Source organism: Fusarium vanettenii (genome assembly GCF_000151355.1).
Source record: "Fusarium vanettenii 77-13-4 chromosome 6 genomic scaffold NECHAsca_33_chr6_1_0, whole genome shotgun sequence".
In the NCBI taxonomy this organism is placed as follows: domain Eukaryota; kingdom Fungi; phylum Ascomycota; class Sordariomycetes; order Hypocreales; family Nectriaceae; genus Fusarium; species Fusarium vanettenii.
The window spans coordinates 243,058-262,265 of record NW_003315852.1 but is presented as its reverse complement, the minus strand read 5'-3'; the positions used below and the strand labels follow the sequence as shown (position 1 = coordinate 262,265).

Genomic DNA, 19,208 nt, shown 5'->3' with positions numbered 1-19,208 from the left:
AAGTGGATACTAAAGGATCTACACCTCCTGGCTGAGCAGAGATTATGGTCATGGCTGTCTCTAATCAGCATCGAGTAGCAGAACCTAAGTATAGAAGCAAGATTTTCATCTCCTGCAGTCTCTTTGTTGCTAAAATTCAACCTTCAGGTCTTCTGCCGATTCTATCAGTTCTTGGAAGCCAGCTGGCACCATTCCTGACTGGCGTCCTCCACCGACGTCATTGAGCTTATCACGGTGGTTACTTGTGCCCACTAGTCTTTCTCAGCACTGCCACCAACACACCTGTGTAACTCTAGTGCAGCAATAAGCAGCGATCTTCGACAATGTGAACACAGATTTTGGTTTCATTGGAGCTATTATATGCGCCATTGAAGCCTGAATGTAATTCACAGTCATCGCAGATCCCGGATTTGCTAGTTTGGCGGGTTTGTTTTCGGCGCGTCTTCCCCGGACTCGTCAGCAGCGGGAGAGGTGAGACAAGAGAATACTTTGCTGTGACTGATTGTCTGGTAGAAGGTGGCTTGATATACAGGTCTGAGAGTCTGACCAACGGCTCAACAGTCATGGCCGATCTAACACGGCTAGACGTCACTCCAAGTCACCATCAATGCCACATCCTTGAGTGCTGACCATCAGGCACTGCCGGGCCACACATTTTGGGAGGGTATTATAAGCTTAGTACCACCGCATTACTCAAATTCTCTTACCATATGGCCTGAACGGCAGTTACTAGGCCGTTGATCAGCGTCCGAGGGCTGGGCTGCAACACTAGCAGCAATCAAGTGTTGCAAGGGAGCCTAGTGCAAGCATAAGTACGTCAGTGTGTAATAGTTCTGACAGATCATCACCGAGGGTCGGAATGTTCCATGTGACGTGGTATAACTATCCGCGTCCCCCCCAGTCCATATGAATCCTGAAAAGAAGTCAGCATGCGAGTTCAACCGTTTCGTCTTTACAAATCTGTCCATCAACCATTGCATACGAGATCAAAGAGTATCAGCGCTGTCAACGCCCACCATGGCCCAAGAGAAGAGAGCATCAGACTCTCCCGAGAGAGCTGAAGAGTACGTTGCTGCCCAGTAGCTGGCATCTTTTTGCTTCACCTATTCCCAGATTCCCAAGAATAGTTCTAAGAGCCCAGTAGGAGCACTCAAGCCTTCCACGACGAGATCGCCAAACTCACCGAGAATGTCGCCGGCGAAATCCGCAACCCCCTCAAAGGCATTCCCCGCGACCAGCTCCTTAAGGATGTTGCCGAATTCCAACGGGAAAAAGGCTTACCCGATAATACATTGCCTCTTCTTAGGAAGGGTGCGCTCGTAGCTCAGAGTCCGGCCGACTTTGAGGTTCTTGAGGAACTTGATGAGGAGGAGAAGGAAGCGTTGCGACAAGAGGTTACTCACAAGTGGAGACATCCTCGGTCGCTGTATTACACCATCTTTCTGAATTCGATTGCTGCTGCTATCCAGGGATGGGATCAAGTAAATCTTTCCCTTTCGGCTTGTGTTTTCCCGACTGACAGGTATAGACTGGTTCGAATGGTGCGAATTTGACCTTTCACGAGGCACTCGGCATCCCCGACGCTGCTGGTTCATCCTGTGGACCTGTTGCAAATGAGGGAGAATGCGCAAAAAATAGCTGGATCATCGGTTTTGTCAATGCCATGCCTTACATCACCATCTGTCTCTTGTAAGGACTTCTTCCTGCTGTCAGACACGAAGCTGACACTTGCCAGTGCTGGATGGATCTCAGACCCTCTCAACGACTGGATGGGTCGGCGAGGCGTCATTTTTGTTGCCGCCATCTTTTCTCTTCTTGCGCCTTTCGGCATGGCCGTCTCGCAAACTTGGGGACAGCTAGCTGCGTGTCGGTAAGTCGGAGCCTCCCCGGGGCCCTCGACAAGATCCCTCACTGACCAGATAGAATGTTACTTGGTATTGGAATGGGTCTTAAGGAAGTAACCGTACCGGTATTTTCTGCCGAAAACTCTCCCGCTATTATCCGTGGGGGTTTGGTCATGTCCTGGCAGATTTGGACAGCCTTTGGTGCGTCTCTCACTGGCAATGAACCAAAGTCCTAGCTAACACGTCTCGAAGGAATCTTCCTTGGTACCTGCTCCAACTTAGCAGTTGGGAAAACGGGCGACATCTCGTGGAGGCTGCAGTTTGGCTCTGCCTTTATCCCAGCTGTCCCCCTTGTCATCGGCACGTGGTTCTGCCCAGAGAGCCCGCGATGGTATCTCAAGAAGGGCAAGTATTTCAAGGCCTGGCAGTCACTGCTGAAGCTGCGAAACACACCTGTGCAGGCTTCCCGGGATCTCTACTATATCCACTGCCTCTTGGAGCAGGAAAGGGCACTCGTCTATGAGTCGGGCTTGAAGGTGACGAGCAATGTCTTTACTCGGTTTGTCGAGCTCTTCACCATTCCGAGGATTCGACGAGCAACATGGGCGTCTGGAACTGTCATGATTGCCCAGCAGATGTGTGGTAGGCTTTTTGAGTAAACCTTATTGGCAAGGCTAACTCTTGTAGGCATCAATATCATCGCCTTTTACAGCGCAACAATCTTCAAGGAGAGCGGCATCAGCGACTACACCGCTCTATGGGCCAGCTTTGGGTTCGGGGTCATCAATTTTATCTTTGCATGGCCTGCTGTTTGGACCATTGATACGTTTGGGCGAAGGACTCTTCTGCTGTTTACCTTTCCAAACATGTTTTGGACTCTCCTCGGTGAGTTTGCCTAGCGTGTGGTCAACTCCTAATGACTAACGTGGAAACAGCTGCTGGGCTTTGTTACTTGATCGAGCCGAGCGTGGAAAACAGTAGTGCTCGAATTGCTGCTGTGGCCACATTTGTCTATCTCTTCTGTGCCTTTTACTCGCCAGGTAGGTTACTATCACGCCCATGATAGTACTTCGACCACTGACTTGACGAAATCCAGGAGAGGGACCTGTCCCGTTCATGTACTCGGCAGAAGTCTTTCCTTTGTCTCACCGAGAAGTCGGAATGTCCTGGGCCGTGGCGACAAACAACTTCTGGGCTGCGGTTTTGTCGCTCACCTTTCCGCGAATGCTCATCGCCATGACGGCCACGGGAGCCTTTGGGTTCTATGCAGGTCTCAACCTAGTCGCACTGGTACTAATCTTCCTCTTTGTGCCCGAGACGAAGCAGAAAACTCTTGAGGAGCTTGACTATGTGTTTGGGGTGCCTGATCGGACTCATGCAAAGTATCAACTCAAGACGGTGTTGCCGTGGTGGTTCAGGAGGTGGATTCTGCAGCACAAGGGTGAGGTTTGCCCTGATTTGTATCATGATGAGACGTCGCATCAGACTCGGCCTGGACAGGCGTAATATCTCCATGCATGGCGAGAAACAAGGCGTCAACAAGCAGGATCAGGGTGCGTGGTATGGGGTAGACAAGGTGGATATGTGGGTGGAGGCAGCGTGTCGGGGATGAGTTATCAGTGTCAGGATATGACACCAACTGTTGGCGAGTTTGGGCAAACGTCTGTCGCTGGTGACGGCCAGTTGCTAAAGGTCTATCGTCTTCTGGTTCAATTGGCCCATCGAGGTCCGGGCTTCAACCATAACAAAGAACACATTATCAACACACGATAGCATATCCCAATGCTAACATAGTGGCCTTTTTTTTTTTTTTAATATTTCTGCTGCCTGCGATACCTAAGTATATCTACTAACCTAATCCTGTAACACACTATCAATTTTCCATTATTGTTAAAGAATCAGACAATCCTAATAGTCTGTATCTTTCCTAGGCATCGACGTTGCCTATACACTGCATTTCCTACATATATTACCTCCCAACATCTATCATCATTGCAAACATCTCGGTCCTCCATGCAGAACGACTTGTAAGCTGAGTCTAGAATTAGGAGTCCAAGCCGTCGGCACGTAGTCATCAACATCAAACTTGTGCATCGATTCTCATATGTAGTCCTCGGTGTTAGAATTCCGCATTGATTCTCGCGTTCGATGTGGTACTCGGCGGTTGATCGAGGGTCAAGGATAAGGCAATACCGAGCTTGCAGAGTCTTTGAGTAGCCGCCCTTTAGCACAGGCAGGACATGGATCTCATCCCTTTCCCAGGCCAGGAGAGTGCGCCAAGCAGGGGGATCTTTCTTTCTTTTATGTTTGGAGTTGGCCTTGGCATCGAGTTCGTCTTGTTTGTATTTGGAATAGCCAGGGAAGTCCTGAGGCGGACGCGGATCCAGCATCACTTTGCAGCCTGGTCCGGTCAGTAAATGCGCTGGTACCCTTGCAAGAGTTCCATGGAGGGTTACGACCCCAACATAATTGGCAAAGGATCTTATGTCGATTGGTTGGGCGGATATATGCAGCAGAGTTGCACAGGGTGACGTCAACTCCACGTTGTGGTCGGCAGACGTCTCAAAGGGGTGCCAGAGCCGATACTGGATTGGAAATGAGACTGAAGCCCAGGACCACGAAGGCACAGATACTTGGTAGTCCTTCCTGGCTGGTAGGACGTCCAATGCGTTGCTGGCTGGTTTGGCGCTCAATACCACTGTGTCGCAGAACCAGATAAGTGATCGTAAGGAGTCGCCCTTCCAGACTCCCAGAAACCATGGCTCGTTCAAGACAGCTCCTATCCGCTGAACCACGCCCTCAATAGCAACAATACGATCTTTAGAATATGAGAATTTTCTTTGGGTATAGTCTTGCAGAATCCGTCTCCAAAGGAGGTACAAGTCGCGGCGAGCAACTGTAATGGGGTCCCGGCTCATACCCAGCAGTTGTGTCTTGATCTTTCTCTCGTCTGAATCTCGGAATTTGGGCGAAAAGTCGCCTCTAAATCCTAGGGGGCGTGCGTCTGATGCGCTTGATCGACAACAATCCCAGAAGAGGCCGTCCGTGGTAATGGTCAGAACTCGCTTTGATAGAAGTCTTTCTTGGAATGTCCACCCGCGTTCATCGAGCTCACTGGTCGGTCTGGTTGGAAAGTTACCGTTGGATTCAAGCCAGTAGTAGATCGACTCTGGGCTTCTCTTGTCGAAAATCGGGATTTTACCCCCCTTGACAAAGGGCTGGGCTGCTGCTTGGGCGGCGGCATCGCGAAGTGAACAGCTGCGCCAAATCTCGGCCTCCTCGGAGTGTTTCGACTCAGGACCATCCCCGAAGGCGACGGTGAAGATAGCGTTACCATAAACTGATGCCATCTTGGGAGCCTCCGCATGCCAGTCGCCTCCATTATCCTGCATGATGCACTTGGAAACGTTAGATTGCCTCTGAATCACATCATTCATTGTGTGGGAGGGCAGAACAAACTCACCAATGCATCAATCCAAACATACCTGAAACCCAACATCCTAGCCACTGTGAAAGCATCGCAGTAGAGCTGTGGAAGAGCTTCAGTTGAGTAGCCCCTGAAAAAAAGGTCACGCGTGGCTGAAGTTAATTGCTGGTCTTGGTTAGGCTTCTTCGGCCACCGGTAGCTGACAGCAATGTACTGAGGCTTTTGTTCGCGCCCAACTTCTACCACCTTTATCTCTCGTGGCAAAGCTGGTCCATTGAATAATTCATTTGGATGAGAGGGTTCCCCAAGATCAATGAGGCGGCGTGGAAATATGGATTCCAGATCCTTTGCAGAGGCGTGGTGTTCAATATGATTATTCCAGCAATCCTCCAACCAGTACCTGGCGATAAACATGCAAGCATCAATTTCGTGGCCTTGGTCGTTCAACATTGTTTGCATGTCGTATATCTTGCAGAAGTCGTCTTGTAAGTGTATTTTGTTAGTCCATCAAGGTCACATATTTCTTCTTGACGTTCCTAATCATACCTTCTTGTCCTTCCTTGATGAGATACGGAAGGTGCCGGTCTTTTCGAAGACTATCTATCAGTTCTGATGCCTTGATTCTGCGTTCTTCCGGAGGTCTTGCGTCACAGGCATCGGCATTTCCATACGCTCCGAGCCCGGGAATGGGGAATACAACTGGCGGCGGGAGGTCCAAACGGTCCGCGAACTCTTCAGTATCCTCAGACGTCTCTCGTAAGTCTGGCCTGGGCATGTTGATACCCGTCGGAACCGCAGTATCCATCATGGCTGCGACATCTAAGAGCGGCGTTGGAGTTGAAGACTCGGGCTGAGATACTTCTTCCGCCTTGCTCTCCTGACTAGAGAAGCTCTATAGTATTCAACCTTTGAGTTATCAAGTCTGCCCCACCTAGCCTCGTGGTTAGAGTCTCGGCTTACTCACTTGTGAGCCCAACGATGACAGGATGGATGACCAAGGCGTCAACTCCTGGGTGAGCGAGCCGTCACTGGTGTCGTCGGGGTAGATAGACATGTCTGGCCGAATCACAAGTGAAGTTGATGAAAGCATGCTCAGCAAGGTCTAACAGAGAGAAAACGTAGCCGACTTGAATGAAAAGCCATGAGGCAGAACCCGAGGCTGACATGCATTCTTACATAGCCCACGAGTGGTCTTATTCAGACTCCAAGCGGGTCACAATGAGGGGCTAGCGCCAATTAAAAGGCACATAACAAGGACATGGGAGAGAAACAAGCCAGCATCTAACTGGACGTGACCCTTGTGCCATAGCCACGTTCTTTGCAGGTGATTACAGGACGCTGCAAATGCAGATCCATGGCGCCCCATTCTGTGTGTATAATTCGGCTTACGGGCTTCATACGGAGAGATAATGGGGTCTTTAAACGGGAGACGATTCGGCTTGTAGCCAGCCAAGAAGATGATGGACAATCTGTGCCCGCCCCTTGCAGAGTTGACGGATGAATGAATGGAGGAGGCATGGTAACTTGAACCGTATCGTCCGTGCCAAGACTGTGGATTCTTTCTTAACATCTTTGACCCCTTATCTTGTCATATTTTGGGTCAAGGCCATATTAGTTCGGGGAGAGATACGGAAGCCAACGGTTACATCGAGTGATCAAGAAAGCGGGCGGATGCGGATAGGGAAGCCAAAAAGGAGAAGTAGAAATAACAATAGGCAAGACTAGCAAGAGATAGAAGAGGAGACGCAGGAAGAAGAATGCGGCCAGGGCCAGGTAAAAACCCACCCATAGACTATAACTGCAGCATGGGTTTCACGCTGACACAAAACGGACAAGGCTGCCGAGAACGTCACTCTCAAACCAGCCTCTCCCCCATAGTCTTATAATAGCAGTCAAACCTGCATGAACCCAACAAATTCTTCACCGTTAAACTTTGTGGGGTGAAATCTTTTTTTGCCCGTCTCTGCCCGTGAGTAAGCGACGCAACGGCGTCATTCAGAAATTGATAAGCGCAGTGGATTCGTCGCTTTCTTCGTCACTCTCTCCACCGACAAGTCCCTGTTACATTGGGAGTTTGGGGTATGACAATACTGACGACATGGCAGCTCCCAAGTCCAGTCAACGGGCCAGGAAAAATGACCCTGTGATGACTGAGGAGGAAAGAGAACGAGAGAAGGAGGAGAAGTAAGTTATCTATTTCTACATTGAGGAAGAGAATACTGACTTGAATTGATAGAAAAACGCGCAATCGCCTTTCACAACAGGCGTTTCGTCGCAGGACTAAGGAGCAAATCAGAGAACTAGCAAGCCTTCGTAATGAACTGCAGAAAGAAGAAAGCGAGCGCGTCAAGGCCTACCAGCGAGAAAATCGTCTTCTGCGGCAAAAGCTTGTACAGGTCCAGGCTGACCTGTCGAGGCATCTTGCATCGATAAAGGCCATGTGTAATTCGGTTTCGGCGACGCTTGATGGTACTGGCGATCAAGTTGGCGAGGCTGTGGAACATGTCGAGGGTGAGGAGGAGGACGATGGGGAGGAATATGAAGAGGCAGATGAGGAAGTTGTCTCTATGACAGGACCCTTCTCCAGCACACCGACTCAGGGACTCTCTGTTTCTGGGCCATCCTCTTTTACGCCTACGGTGTTTGGCCCTGCCCCTCCTCTCGAACCTAACTCTTTCGCCATGCAGAACGCTGTCCCAGGTCAGTATCACCAACACCGTTATCAGGTCATGTCTACTTCTTACTGACTTTCATCTTAGACGCACAATGCCCAACGTCTGCCGAACTCGTCAACGGCGCCGGAACTAGTCCTTTCTACGCTCAACTGCCGGGAATCTGGAGTCACAGGTACCAAATGGGACCAGAGCCTTATTTTGACGCCATGAGTGCGACTCAAGAAGCGAGCATGATCTTGGGCAAGGACTTTCATTGGACCAACTCGCCCTTTTCGGACCATATTCAACTTCTTCAGCGGCTTTTATTAACAAAACTAAACGGTCTTGGCTTTGCGGCAGGCGGTCATTATCCGGTCCAGGGGTAAATACACCACCTTAAGCTTCCACCGAATGTCAATGGCTAACAATGATAGTATCTATCAACCCGTCCTCATGGCTTTGTCTCTATTCAATAGCATGACACGACCTGACGTCATGGCCTGGTACGCCAAAACTCGCTTCTATCACATCATCGAACTCACAGCTTGGCAATTATTCCCTTCCATCGCGACATACAACAAGCTGCACCCGAGATATCAACCGACCCCGATCCAGCTGGAGCATCAACACCCATTAGTCATCGACTGGATACCCTTCCCAGCGCTCCGAGACCAGCTCGTGAAGCATCATTCGGCCAATCCCGATATCGACCAGATCTTTTGCGATGCAGTGACGGGATACGTGGTTGAGACGCCTATGGCTACTCTTGTACAAGGAGCTCCCCTGGCCACGGCGTACATCCGCGTTACGGACCTAATCACGGCCATGGATGCTGACATGCCTGGAAATGATGCGGCAATGGCGACACTGCCTGCCCCTAACGTTGCGACGCTGTTCTCTTCTCCGGCATATGCCCGCGCCGCCTTTCGGAAACTCAACATGGACAAAGGTGCTGGATACTACAAGATCGATCCTGCGTTCTTTCATAAATACCCAGAACTACGTCCTGGGTCGGGCGACCTTGTAGCAATGGGCATACCTCTCAAACCCAAGCAGCAAAACATCTTGACGTATCCAAAACCTCTGGACCCGACGACCGTCCAGACATACCGCAGCTTCATCGACTTTTCCATCGACGCCGCCAACACAATCTCATCAACAAGCATCCCGGCTGTTTAGCTTATCTAAATCTCGATGCACTCAACCGGCCCGGTCCCACGGGTAGATAGAGAATGAAAGCTCCGCTTCAAACCCCGAGTCTCCGCCGCGTTGACCGTGAAAGCTACCCAATCGCAATCACACGAGGCGCACACATGGCACGATTATCTCGGAGTTCCATACTTCTTCGCATGGCTTTAGTCATCTTCGGCCGCATTAGCTCAACATGCTTTGGACGAGGTGTCATCGATTGTTGAGTAACGACCCACAGGGGTCCATTGACTAAGAGCCCTCTTAGTAACGACGCTTGTGTTGCAATCAAGTGATGCGTCGGTGGGCCATTGTGTGGAGATGGTTGTTGGTATATAGAAATGGTGATGGGAAAGGTTGAGAGAGGCAAACAACTGGGACAATCAGTTATCATTCAGCAAGATGCCGTCCGAAGTCGCTACAACAGCTTTTCGCTATAGCTTCACCGATGACTACAGCGAGGGAGCTCATCCAGCTTTGCTCAAGGCATTGATAGCCAGCAACGAATCTCAAGAGACGGGATACGGCCACGACACCTACTCCGACCTCGCCCGACAAAGGATCCGCTTTCATCTTGGCCGTGACGATGTCGGCATCTTTTTTGTGCCAAGCGGAACGTCAGCCAATGCCATCTCCATCGCCGCGTGCTTGCGACCGCACGAGGCTGTCATAGCTGCCAGTTCAGGACACATCGTCACCAGAGAGACTGGTGCAGTCGAGGCCAGCGGACACAAGATCATCAACGTCGAGCCACGCAACGGAAAGTTGACACCCGAGTCGATCGAACGAGCCCTTGAAGATAACTGGCACTTTCCTCACATGGCCAAGCCCCGGCTGGTATACATCTCTAATGCTACCGAGTTTGGGACGATATATACCAGGAGGGAGCTTGCTGCCATCAAGCTGGTCTGCGAGGAGCGTGGGCTCATCTTGTTCCTCGATGGTGCACGCATCGGGGCTGCACTTACGTCTAAAAGCAACGATATGACACTACAGGATGTCATGGAGTTGACCGACATCTTTTGGATCGGAGGTACCAAGAATGGTGCACTCCTCGGTGAAGCTGTGGTGGTTAAGGATGCCCAACTGGCAACCGACTTTGAGTTCTACGTGAAACAGCACGGTTCCCTACTCGCCAAGGGTCGCATCATCGGTGCACAGTTTGCAGAACTCTTCAAGGAGAACCTCTACTTTGACCTCGCACGGGGAGCTAACCTAGCAGCCGAGAGGCTCTCCAGGGGCATCTCCAAGGCGGGATACTCAGTGCACGCCGTGACGGAGACCAACCAGGTGTTTGCAGTCCTTCCTCTCGGCTTGATAAAGATGCTGCAGAAGCACTTTACGTTTTACGTGTGGGAGAAATGGGGAGACGATGAGGCGATCATTCGGCTGTTGACGACGTGGGCGACGGACTCGACGCAGGTAGAGATATTCGTTGGGCTGGTGAATGACTGGGCAAAATGAGTGAAGTTTATAACTTGGGAACCTAATATGCAATTAAAATGATGGTTAAAAGTTATTTGATAGATAATGACTAATGATATTGTTTGTGTGCAGCCATTATCCAGATCCAATCCTGGTATTCTCCTATCCATATTCTTCTCCTACTTCGTTATGATGCATGAACTTTTACTTCTGCTCAATCTTTCCAATCTCCTCATGTCCCTCAAGTCCCTTGACTGCCTCATCCCACGCCTTGTCACCAGGATACAACTGGCTCCTGAGATACGCCAAAGTCACCCTCTGTACAGCCGCCAGTCTCTCTGGGCTCTCATCCTGGCACTCAAGTGCATCCCAGCCACTAATTCCACCGAATCCATGACGTCCCTCCTTGATACAGAAGGAGGCCTTGGGCCCCGGAGCGAGAGTGTATGGATCAGCGTGCCAGTCGGCACCTCGAACAGTCAGATGAGGACCGACATCCGAGTCTCCCCAAACAATGAGAGAGGGAGTGCTCATGGTGCTAAAATCGGGGTTATGGAAGGGGATCAACTTGGTTCTTCCGTTTTCAGAGAGGTCTGATCCACCAGTTCCAGTACCGCCGATGACCACACCAGCCTTGATGCGCTTATCAGCAAGCTCGGTCTTGGCTCCATCACGGGGGTCTGTGTTGACTGCTCCCAGAAGAATGGTAGCAGTCATCCCACCCAGTGAATGACCCGCAACGGCGACCTTGGACTTGTCGAGTCGGCCCTTGAGAAGGGGAACAGTCTCCTCGATGGTGTCGAGATTGTCAAGGACCCGAGTCATGTCCTTGACTCGTGAATCCAAGAAGAGCTCACGGATGCTCTCAGCGTTGAGCTCGAAACCAAGCTGTCTAGAGCTCAAGTGGGTAGGTTGAATGACGATGAAGCCATGTGAAGCCCAGAAATCGACAATGGGCCCGTAGCCCTTGAATGAGGAGAGGTAGTTGCTAGGACCATGGCCATGGGAGAGGAGAATGATGGGGAGAGAATCTCCAGTAGATGGAGCCGTGACCTTGAGCTCCAAGTCAACTCGGCGGTCTGGGCTTTGAATGACGACAGGACTGAAAGTCAGGATGGGAGTGGGAGAGTTGACGGGGATGTCGGCAGTGCCACCGATGAGAGAGGTGTTGGGGAACTCCATTTTGATGAGTGGTGAATGTTGTAAGAATGGGTCTTGGGGTGGATAGTGTAAGATGCTTGAGATGATTGAATAGTCTGAAGCGTCGTTTCTATGAAGAACTGTTGGAAAGTTATATACATGTTGAACTTGTCAGAGGAGAGATGGACCAATAAGAGATCAGATACTAGAAACGGCATAGTGTCTGAATCTTCGAGGTGTGATTGGCCCCATCTTAACTCCGAAGCAGTTCTCACTGACGGACATCTCAAATTGTCCGGCACAGCCTGACCATCAAGCAAGCATGTGTGTAAAACTCGGAAGTAGTGGCTTAGGACCGCAATTATTACTGAAGCTGACAAATGGTTACCATATCCTTTTCCTATGGTTCCAATTTTATACCCAATTCGGGGAGGGAATCACGCCATTCGTTGCCAGGAACGAGGTTTGTTAAACTCCGGCTTAGTCAATTCAGATATTTGCATCCGAGGGGAATCACAATCGCCTAGCTCAGTTGAAACACTGGTGCTTGAACTGCTAGATAAATAGCAAGAAGAGATGCTCTAGCGGAAATCACTGCATTCAACAACGACCACCAGTCTTTTATTTTACAGCTAGACCAACAAGCCACATAGCTGACATCAAGAAATTTGCTTATGTGTTTGTAAGGGCTGCCTAGCCGATTTTTGGTAGTACGAAAAATCTACGACTTCCAACCCAATACCAGCTCGATAATTTGGGGGTAGGGAAACTTGTGACAGTATACATCACAAACAAGAGCACAACAAGCCCTCGTAGGCAGCGTTTAAAGCATGAGAATGCGAGTGGAATGAAAGTTTAATGACAAATATGAGAGGGGTGAAAGAATGGTGGTTGGTTATAATGATGAAGAAGATGAGAGGTTTGTACAGTGCCAAAGCCGCCTGAAATACCCGGTGCACTATGGGGCACTCCTGCCCTCAACAGGGGGCAGACAAGCCACGGATGTGCCGTTGAAGCCCCCTCGCAATAGATATAGCATCAAGTCAGCGCTCTTGGGTTGCGGGCGGGATAGGCAGACGTGACTCCTAGACGACAAAAATTGAATGCCATGAAAACAAACTACGGAGTTCCTTTGATGGTGCAAAGGAGGCTGTAGCTTCTCGAGTTGTATTCCTTTAGGATGGCTGATCATGTCGCGTGACCTCAGGACACCACCCAGAGACTTTCGGCAAAGGGCAAAGGGCAAAGGGCAAAGGGCAAAGAAAAAAGATGGACATAATGGCCCACGACTATACGATCAAGCCCTCAAGTTCGTGCATAGCATCGAGATCGTGGTCCCCGCAACCGGTTCAGGCACGGATAGATCCGCGGATGCCTCCTCCGGGTTGGTATGGATACGCGTATAGAGACGAAGGCCCTTGTTAGAGTGACTTGAGGGCGGAAGAAGCGGAATAGTGCGATACGTCATCAGGCGAGATTGAGAGAGGAGAATTCATCTGTGGAATAATAAAAACAGGCATCGTGTGTTGTGCCTCTTGCAGTATCTCTATGGCCTCCCGTGCTCGACACTTCATGCATTCAACCCAACGATGAGAGTACTTTCGCTTTTTCTGGGTCTTTCCATGTGTCCCTCTGGTGCCTCTCCATCTCCAGTCAATGTCAATCATGTGTCTGCAAGACAAATCGACCCAGGCAGCTTTCTGAAACCCTCGTCGCGGTTCAAGCCAACTTTCCGATATTGGCTTCCAGATGCCAGTGTTGACGCCAAGATACTGGCAAATGACATCAAGCAATCAGCGGCGATTGGGTCTGGCGGAATAGAGCTTGTTGGCTTCTACGAATACGGTGGCGAGTTGGGAGTGATGCCCTCAGGAGCAAATTGGTCCACATATGGGTTCGGCACACCGGCATATCGACACCTTTTCAAGACGGCGTTGCAAACTCATTTACAGGAAGGGACTTTGATGGATTTCATCATAGGACCTAATCAAGGTCAGGGCGTGCCAGCTAACGCAACAAACCCTGGACTGCAGTGGGACATGGTGGGTTAGGTGAATTACTACCCTATCTTTCAAGACAACTAATAGCATCCTCCCAGATCCCATACACTACCGAGGTGCCGCAGAACGGCTTATTCGAAGGGACTCTTCCTGGCTGGACTGACGGAACACTCGTTTCACTGGTAACTGCGCTGGTGTCATCCACTCGCAATGTCTCTGCTCAAGTTGTTGGCACTGCAGGGACGTCAAACATCACCTACCAGGAGTACACCCTCAAAGCCGACAGTCTGAAGCGGCATCTGCAAGGTTTTGACGAGAGCACGGGCCATTTCAAGATTTCTCTGCCTCAGCTGCCAACTGGGACACACTACCGCATCTTTGCCTTTTACGAGAGGCTATCCGGCCACAGAAACTTGCATTTCGAGTCGACTCGGCACGAGACCATCTTTGACGATGGATCATATGCCGTCGACCACTTTGACAGCGCGGGAGCTCAAGTGGTGATAGATTTCTGGGAGAAGCATATGCTCGTGGATGGGATTCCAGAACTCCTGCACAAGGCTGGTCGATATGGTGAGTGACCTCGGAAGCTATTTCGATTTGTCAACTAACCAAGCCTTTAGCGTGGGAAGACAGCCTCGAACTTCCATCCAACGTAACCTGGTCTCGAACCCTGGCGTCCCGTTTTAAGAAGCTGTTCGGATATCAGCTAGAGGTCTACATGCCGCTTCTTACCTTCAAGCAAAATAATCTGGCGGTTCAAGGGGATTCTCCCGGGTCTTTCCATTGCCTCTTGGACACACCGGACCAAGGCCAAAGATATGTCAACGATTATCGAGCAGCACTGGTAGACGGGTATAGGGAGTATCTCGACACTTTGGGTCGCTGGGTTCGACAGACCCTCAAGCTGCAGCTCTCAGTCCAGCCTGCCTACGGGATGCCCATGGATATGCAAGCCGTTATTCCTTACGTGGATGTACCCGAATGCGAGAGTTTGAGCTTTCTTGACTCAATTGACTCTTATCGTCAGTTTACAGGCCCCGCGCACCTATCCGGAAAACGCATCATCTCGAATGAGATGGGCGCCGTTAGAGGCTCGGCGTTCAGTCTCCATATCCCAGACCTTCTTTTCTCGGTGAACCGCGCTCTTGTCGGAGGCATCAACCGTGTTGTGATTCATGGCTTGACTTACTCGGGCAGCTACTTTGGCACGACGTGGCCAGGCTACACTCCCTTTAGGTACTTGTTCTCAGATCCCTGGTCTGCAAAACTCCCTTCATGGGAGCACGCGCTGCCGTCTGTTTTGGGGTACATTGGAAGAGCACAGTACATTCAGCAGCAAGGGGTTGCCAAGACGGATGTCGCTATTTACAACAAACAGTCGGCAACAGCTTTTACCACAGTTTATGACCAAACAGACCTGCTCAAGAACGGTAAGTTGGTCGAACAAACTTGGTTCCTCAAGTCGTAGAAGCTCACTTTGAATAGGCTGGTCATATAGCTATCTTAGCGCAGACAACCTTTTTGACCACCATGCCAAAGTCCATGATGGAGTTCTTGCCCCGGACGGTCCAGCATGGAAGGCCTTAGTAGTCCACAGCAGCCAGAACATTACCTGTGCCGCCTTGAAGACGCTCGCACTTTTTGCCCACGAAGGCCTTCCAATCTTGCTGGCCGGTGGCCTCCCCGGCGAATACGCTACCGGATCCCAGGGCCATCATGCCAACTTTACCAGTCAACTACAGAGCCTTGTCAGGACTGAGAACGTCTATCAGGTTGAGGCTGGGCAAGTTGCCAACAAGCTATCATCGCTCAATCTACACCCCGATGTCAGAGCAGATGTTAATGGCACTCTTTACGCCACCTGGAGAGAAGACAAGACCGTGAGCTATGCCATGTTGTTCGCAGATTTGGATTCTTTATGTGGATCCGTCACCGCCCAAAGTTCAGCAAAGCCTTACTTCCTCGACCCCTGGACTGGCCAAACATTCCCAGTGGCAGTTTACCAACGCGACAAGAACTTCACCACCATTCCAATTAGTCTATCTGGGAATCAAACGCTATTTTTGGCATTTGGTGATGCCTCCGAACCGCGCGGATCAATTTCTCCCGTCTACATCAACACGACGAGCGTCAATCTCGTAGCGGCCAAACTTAATGAAGACGCTGATGTTGATCTTGTTGTTGTTTCTTTTAAGCAGTCCCAGGATGTTTCCAAGGTTGCTTTGTCAAATGGAACAAATTACAGCGTCAACACGGCAAACATACCTAAGCCTTTCCACTTGGAAGATTGGAACTTGACGGTCGAGCACTGGGAAGCGCCTGATAATTTCTCCGATTCGGCTGGGACTTTCAAGTACAACACTTCTCATCAACTCGACACTCCTACGTCATGGACAAACATCCCTGAGCTAGTCAACGCGTCCGGCATCGGTTTCTACAGCACCTCTTTTGAGTGGCCACCCCTTACGAGACTCGATTATAGTCTTGGGGCCTATCTGCATATCCCAAATGTTGAAGACGCTGTTATAGTTTCTATCAACGAGGTTTCCCTGCGTCCACTAGACCCTACTCACGCCAGTGTCGACATTACTGAACATCTGGTAGATGGTCACAATCTTGTTCAAGTCCTTGTCCCAACAACCATGTGGAATTATGTTAGGTCTGTCATCGACAATTTGTCAACTGCAGGAAGTCTACCCCTCCCCGTTACATTGCAGCAACACATGGGAGCGCCGATCAGAGAGCGCGTGGCGACGGGTTTGCTTGATCCTGTCACTATTATCCCAACCATTTCCATGAAGCTTCGCCTCTGAATCAACACTCCCTGGGCATGCATTTTTTAGCCAAGATTGGGAAGATATTTAACATGCTCAACTTCTCCACACCGTAACATCCATGTTACGACTATAGGAGTTCGAGACCCGCATTCCTCACGAGAACATCCCGTAGTTATAAAGAACCAGCCACGCCTTCAATCCTAGCTTGAGAAACCGATGTAGATTAAGTATCATGCCTCGTGGTCCAACGAGACCCCTACTTTGCAAACTTCCCATACCAGCCCCAAGTGCTTGTTCCAAGTCGATCATCACTTCGATGACGCCGCTTCAGCATCCCTAACCAGCCAGTCAGTACACGTAACTGATCATAGCCAGCGCTGAACCCCGCAAGCATGACAATCCCTGCTGGTCGCGTGCTATTATACGCGTATCTCTCTTGTCATCAATGACGTCTCCAAAAGAGCCAGTGAGCCACGACAAGAGAAAACGTCATTACTATACGCGTATAGAAGGACGAGGCTATGGCACATTAGCCCCTACTTATACAATGTATTGTAATCTGGACATTGGCCTAGGAACGATGACCAATGATGCGGCCTTCGCAGACCTCGTTCTACTTGCCTATAATTACGCATATAGGAGTTACTGTCAGCAGCAAGCCAATTTGGGTAAACTACTGAACACAGCGTAGAGTCTATCACTACGCACCTTGACACCCTTGCAGCGCGAAAACATCATCCCAAGGCAAAGCCTGTCTAGGGAAATGGCAGGAATAATTTCAGCTGAGACTTAAATGGCAACGCTAAACAGTATGCATTTTATTATTTGCTCATTGTGGTATTTGACATGTTTTCCAGACCCCGACCCAGTGAATCAACCAACTCTATAGGTTACGCTTTTCACATTTAGTTCTTTCCAAGCTCCTCGGCACGAGAGGTAGCAGCCTTGACAGCTCCGTCGACGATGGCCTTGAGGCCGGAGTTTTCAAAGCTCACTAGGGCGGCATGGGTGGTGCCGTTGGGGCTGGTGACGTTCTTTCGGAGCTGGGCGGGCTCCTCTGACGACTCAACAAGCATCTTGCCGGCTCCGAAGCATGTCTGCTTGGCAAGGCGGGTAGCCTGTTCCTCAGAGAGACCGAGGCTGGTAGCACTGGCGATCAAGTGCTCGACAAAGGCGAAGAAGTAGGCAGGGCCGGAGCCTGCTCGAGTTAGTTACAGCATTGATAGAGGTGATGTCAAGACTCACCAGAAAGACCAGTAACAACGTCCAGAAGCTCCTCCTTCTCAACCCACTCGGTAGCCTTGCTGACAGTGCCCAGGAGAGCAGAGGTCAAATCCCTCTCGGCCTCTGTCACGTCCTCGCCGGCGTACAGACCGGAAGCTCCCTCTCCAACCAGGGCGGGGGTGTTGGGCATGACGCGCACGATGTGAGGGGCACGACCGCTGGACTGCTTGAACCAGTCGGCGATGCTGGTCAATGTGATACCAGCAGCGATAGAAATGACAACTGGCAGGCTCTCGCGGTCAGACCAGGCGGCACCGAGCTCCTCACAGACCGTCTTGGCGACTTGGGGCTTGACAGCGAGGATGACGATGTCGGCGTCGGCAGAGGCTTCCTTGGTGTCGGCAGTGGTCTTGACGCCAGTCTCGGCCATCTTGTTTCGGTTCACCTCCCAGGGCTCCGAGACGTAGATGTTTTGCTTGGAGATGTTCTTGGCGAGGAGACCTCCGATAATGGCGGCGGCCATGTTACCACCGCCGACGAAGCAGACCTTGGCATCTTGTAGTGAGGGAGTCATTTTGGCTGTGTTGATCTGGGGATGAATATCGAAATTGAGGAGACTATGAGATTCACGAGGTGAGAAAGGGTCTTTAAAGGCAAAACACCCAAGAATGACTCTGGCGATGCGAACCGAGATACGTGGGGTTGCTTGTGTTGGCGCCTTACGTAAAACAGCTTGGGGTGCGTAGACCCCGCATCGGATTAACTCGAGCGATGGATTCTTTCAAGAGACGGAATGAACATCCGTCCTTCTAGACGAATCAACGTTGATGGATATCTCATTTGATTCCTTTAGTGGCACCGAGGCGGCTTCGGCATCCGCCGAGCGGAAGTGGCGGAGACGGCGGGACAAGATCCGATATCGCAGCGGTGAGGGACCTGGTCACGTGCCTATCTCCAGACAGTTGTCTTCTAGAATCAGCCCATCTGCGCATCCAATTGCTCGACAAATCCCCAGATTTACATGGTATGAGACAATCCAATTGTTTATCTTAAGGAAATGGCGGCATTACACGTCCCATTTTCCACCTTGACGTCTCGGAGTGGCTGGAGATGTCCAGGCACACCGGCCGGCGGCCAACTCCACCAACCGCTTACCTTCGGCACTCACAAATTACACCAAGATAAGAAACCAACAAATACTGAGCTGAGTTAGGTACACCGTGGATCATCCCCGGTTATTACGTACATGGTCAATGAGTATAATCGGGGTAGAGTCGTTGGTCTGTTTATCGACTTGACGAGTGGCCTTATAGCGGCTCGCGATCTTGTCAGTGTTGGTGTTCATACGAGATTTGGATTTGGCTTCGTCCCGGTGTCGCTGAGGCGCTTACCCTGTAGGGGGAAAAAACATGAGCTGGCTTTAACATTGCAACCAGCCCGCCTGAACACCAAGCTCGATTAAGATGCCTTTCATAGTTCCTGTCCGTCAAATAGTGTTTGAACCGAGATCTAGATGTCGGCCAGTG

General features: G+C 50.6%; 6 protein-coding genes across 6 annotated transcripts; 3 read left to right on the top strand and 3 right to left on the bottom strand.

The window, feature by feature from the left end:
- Window positions 1–1,017: 1,017 nt before the first annotated feature.
- On the top strand, window positions 1,018–3,350 carry NECHADRAFT_81076 (uncharacterized protein; the record flags this gene model as incomplete). Its single annotated transcript, XM_003042594.1, has 9 exons — window positions 1,018–1,064; window positions 1,145–1,481; window positions 1,529–1,689; window positions 1,736–1,870; window positions 1,924–2,045; window positions 2,097–2,486; window positions 2,532–2,729; window positions 2,780–2,884; window positions 2,941–3,350. The coding sequence occupies 9 exons, from the start codon at window positions 1,018–1,020 to the stop codon at window positions 3,348–3,350; spliced, it is 1,905 nt and encodes a 634-aa protein (XP_003042640.1).
- A 421-nt stretch (window positions 3,351–3,771) lies between these two features.
- Window positions 3,772–6,325, bottom strand: NECHADRAFT_81075 (uncharacterized protein; the record flags this gene model as incomplete). The annotated part of the gene is made up of 5 exons (XM_003042510.1): window positions 3,772–3,795; window positions 3,845–5,261; window positions 5,330–5,753; window positions 5,818–6,163; window positions 6,236–6,325. 5 exons carry the CDS (start codon window positions 6,323–6,325, stop codon window positions 3,772–3,774), a joined length of 2,301 nt encoding a protein of 766 aa, XP_003042556.1.
- Window positions 6,326–7,369: 1,044 nt separating this feature from the next.
- Window positions 7,370–10,577, top strand: NECHADRAFT_94043 (uncharacterized protein; the record flags this gene model as incomplete). The annotated part of the gene is made up of 6 exons (XM_003042593.1): window positions 7,370–7,455; window positions 7,508–7,740; window positions 7,816–7,971; window positions 8,031–8,307; window positions 8,360–9,098; window positions 9,501–10,577. 6 exons carry the CDS (start codon window positions 7,370–7,372, stop codon window positions 10,575–10,577), a joined length of 2,568 nt encoding a protein of 855 aa, XP_003042639.1.
- Window positions 10,578–10,742: 165 nt separating this feature from the next.
- On the bottom strand, window positions 10,743–11,720 carry NECHADRAFT_81072 (uncharacterized protein; the record flags this gene model as incomplete). The annotated part of the gene is made up of 1 exon (XM_003042509.1): window positions 10,743–11,720. One exon carries the CDS (start codon window positions 11,718–11,720, stop codon window positions 10,743–10,745), a length of 978 nt encoding a protein of 325 aa, XP_003042555.1.
- A 1,547-nt stretch (window positions 11,721–13,267) lies between these two features.
- On the top strand, window positions 13,268–16,494 carry NECHADRAFT_94041 (uncharacterized protein; the record flags this gene model as incomplete). Its single annotated transcript, XM_003042592.1, has 6 exons — window positions 13,268–13,302; window positions 13,375–13,720; window positions 13,777–14,251; window positions 14,635–15,111; window positions 15,167–15,819; window positions 15,952–16,494. The coding sequence occupies 6 exons, from the start codon at window positions 13,268–13,270 to the stop codon at window positions 16,492–16,494; spliced, it is 2,529 nt and encodes an 842-aa protein (XP_003042638.1).
- A 759-nt stretch (window positions 16,495–17,253) lies between these two features.
- On the bottom strand, window positions 17,254–18,280 carry NECHADRAFT_61540 (uncharacterized protein). Its single transcript, XM_003042508.1, has 2 exons — window positions 17,704–18,280; window positions 17,254–17,656 (listed from the first exon to the last, which is right to left on the bottom strand). Exons 1-2 carry the CDS (start codon window positions 18,254–18,256, stop codon window positions 17,364–17,366), a joined length of 846 nt encoding a protein of 281 aa, XP_003042554.1. The 5' UTR covers window positions 18,257–18,280; the 3' UTR covers window positions 17,254–17,363.
- Window positions 18,281–19,208: the final 928 nt, after the last annotated feature.

What these genes read in the sequence shown, in the direction of transcription:
- NECHADRAFT_61540 (XM_003042508.1), bottom strand. Translation starts at nt 18,256, where the DNA reads ATGACTCCCTCACTACAAGATGCCAAGGTCTGCTTCGTCGGCGGTGGT. An exon ending in CGTTGTTACTGGTCTTTCTG is followed by an intron (nt 17,657 to 17,703) that starts GTGAGTCTTGAC and finishes TAACTCGAGCAG; the next exon opens with GCTCCGGCCCTGCCTACTTC.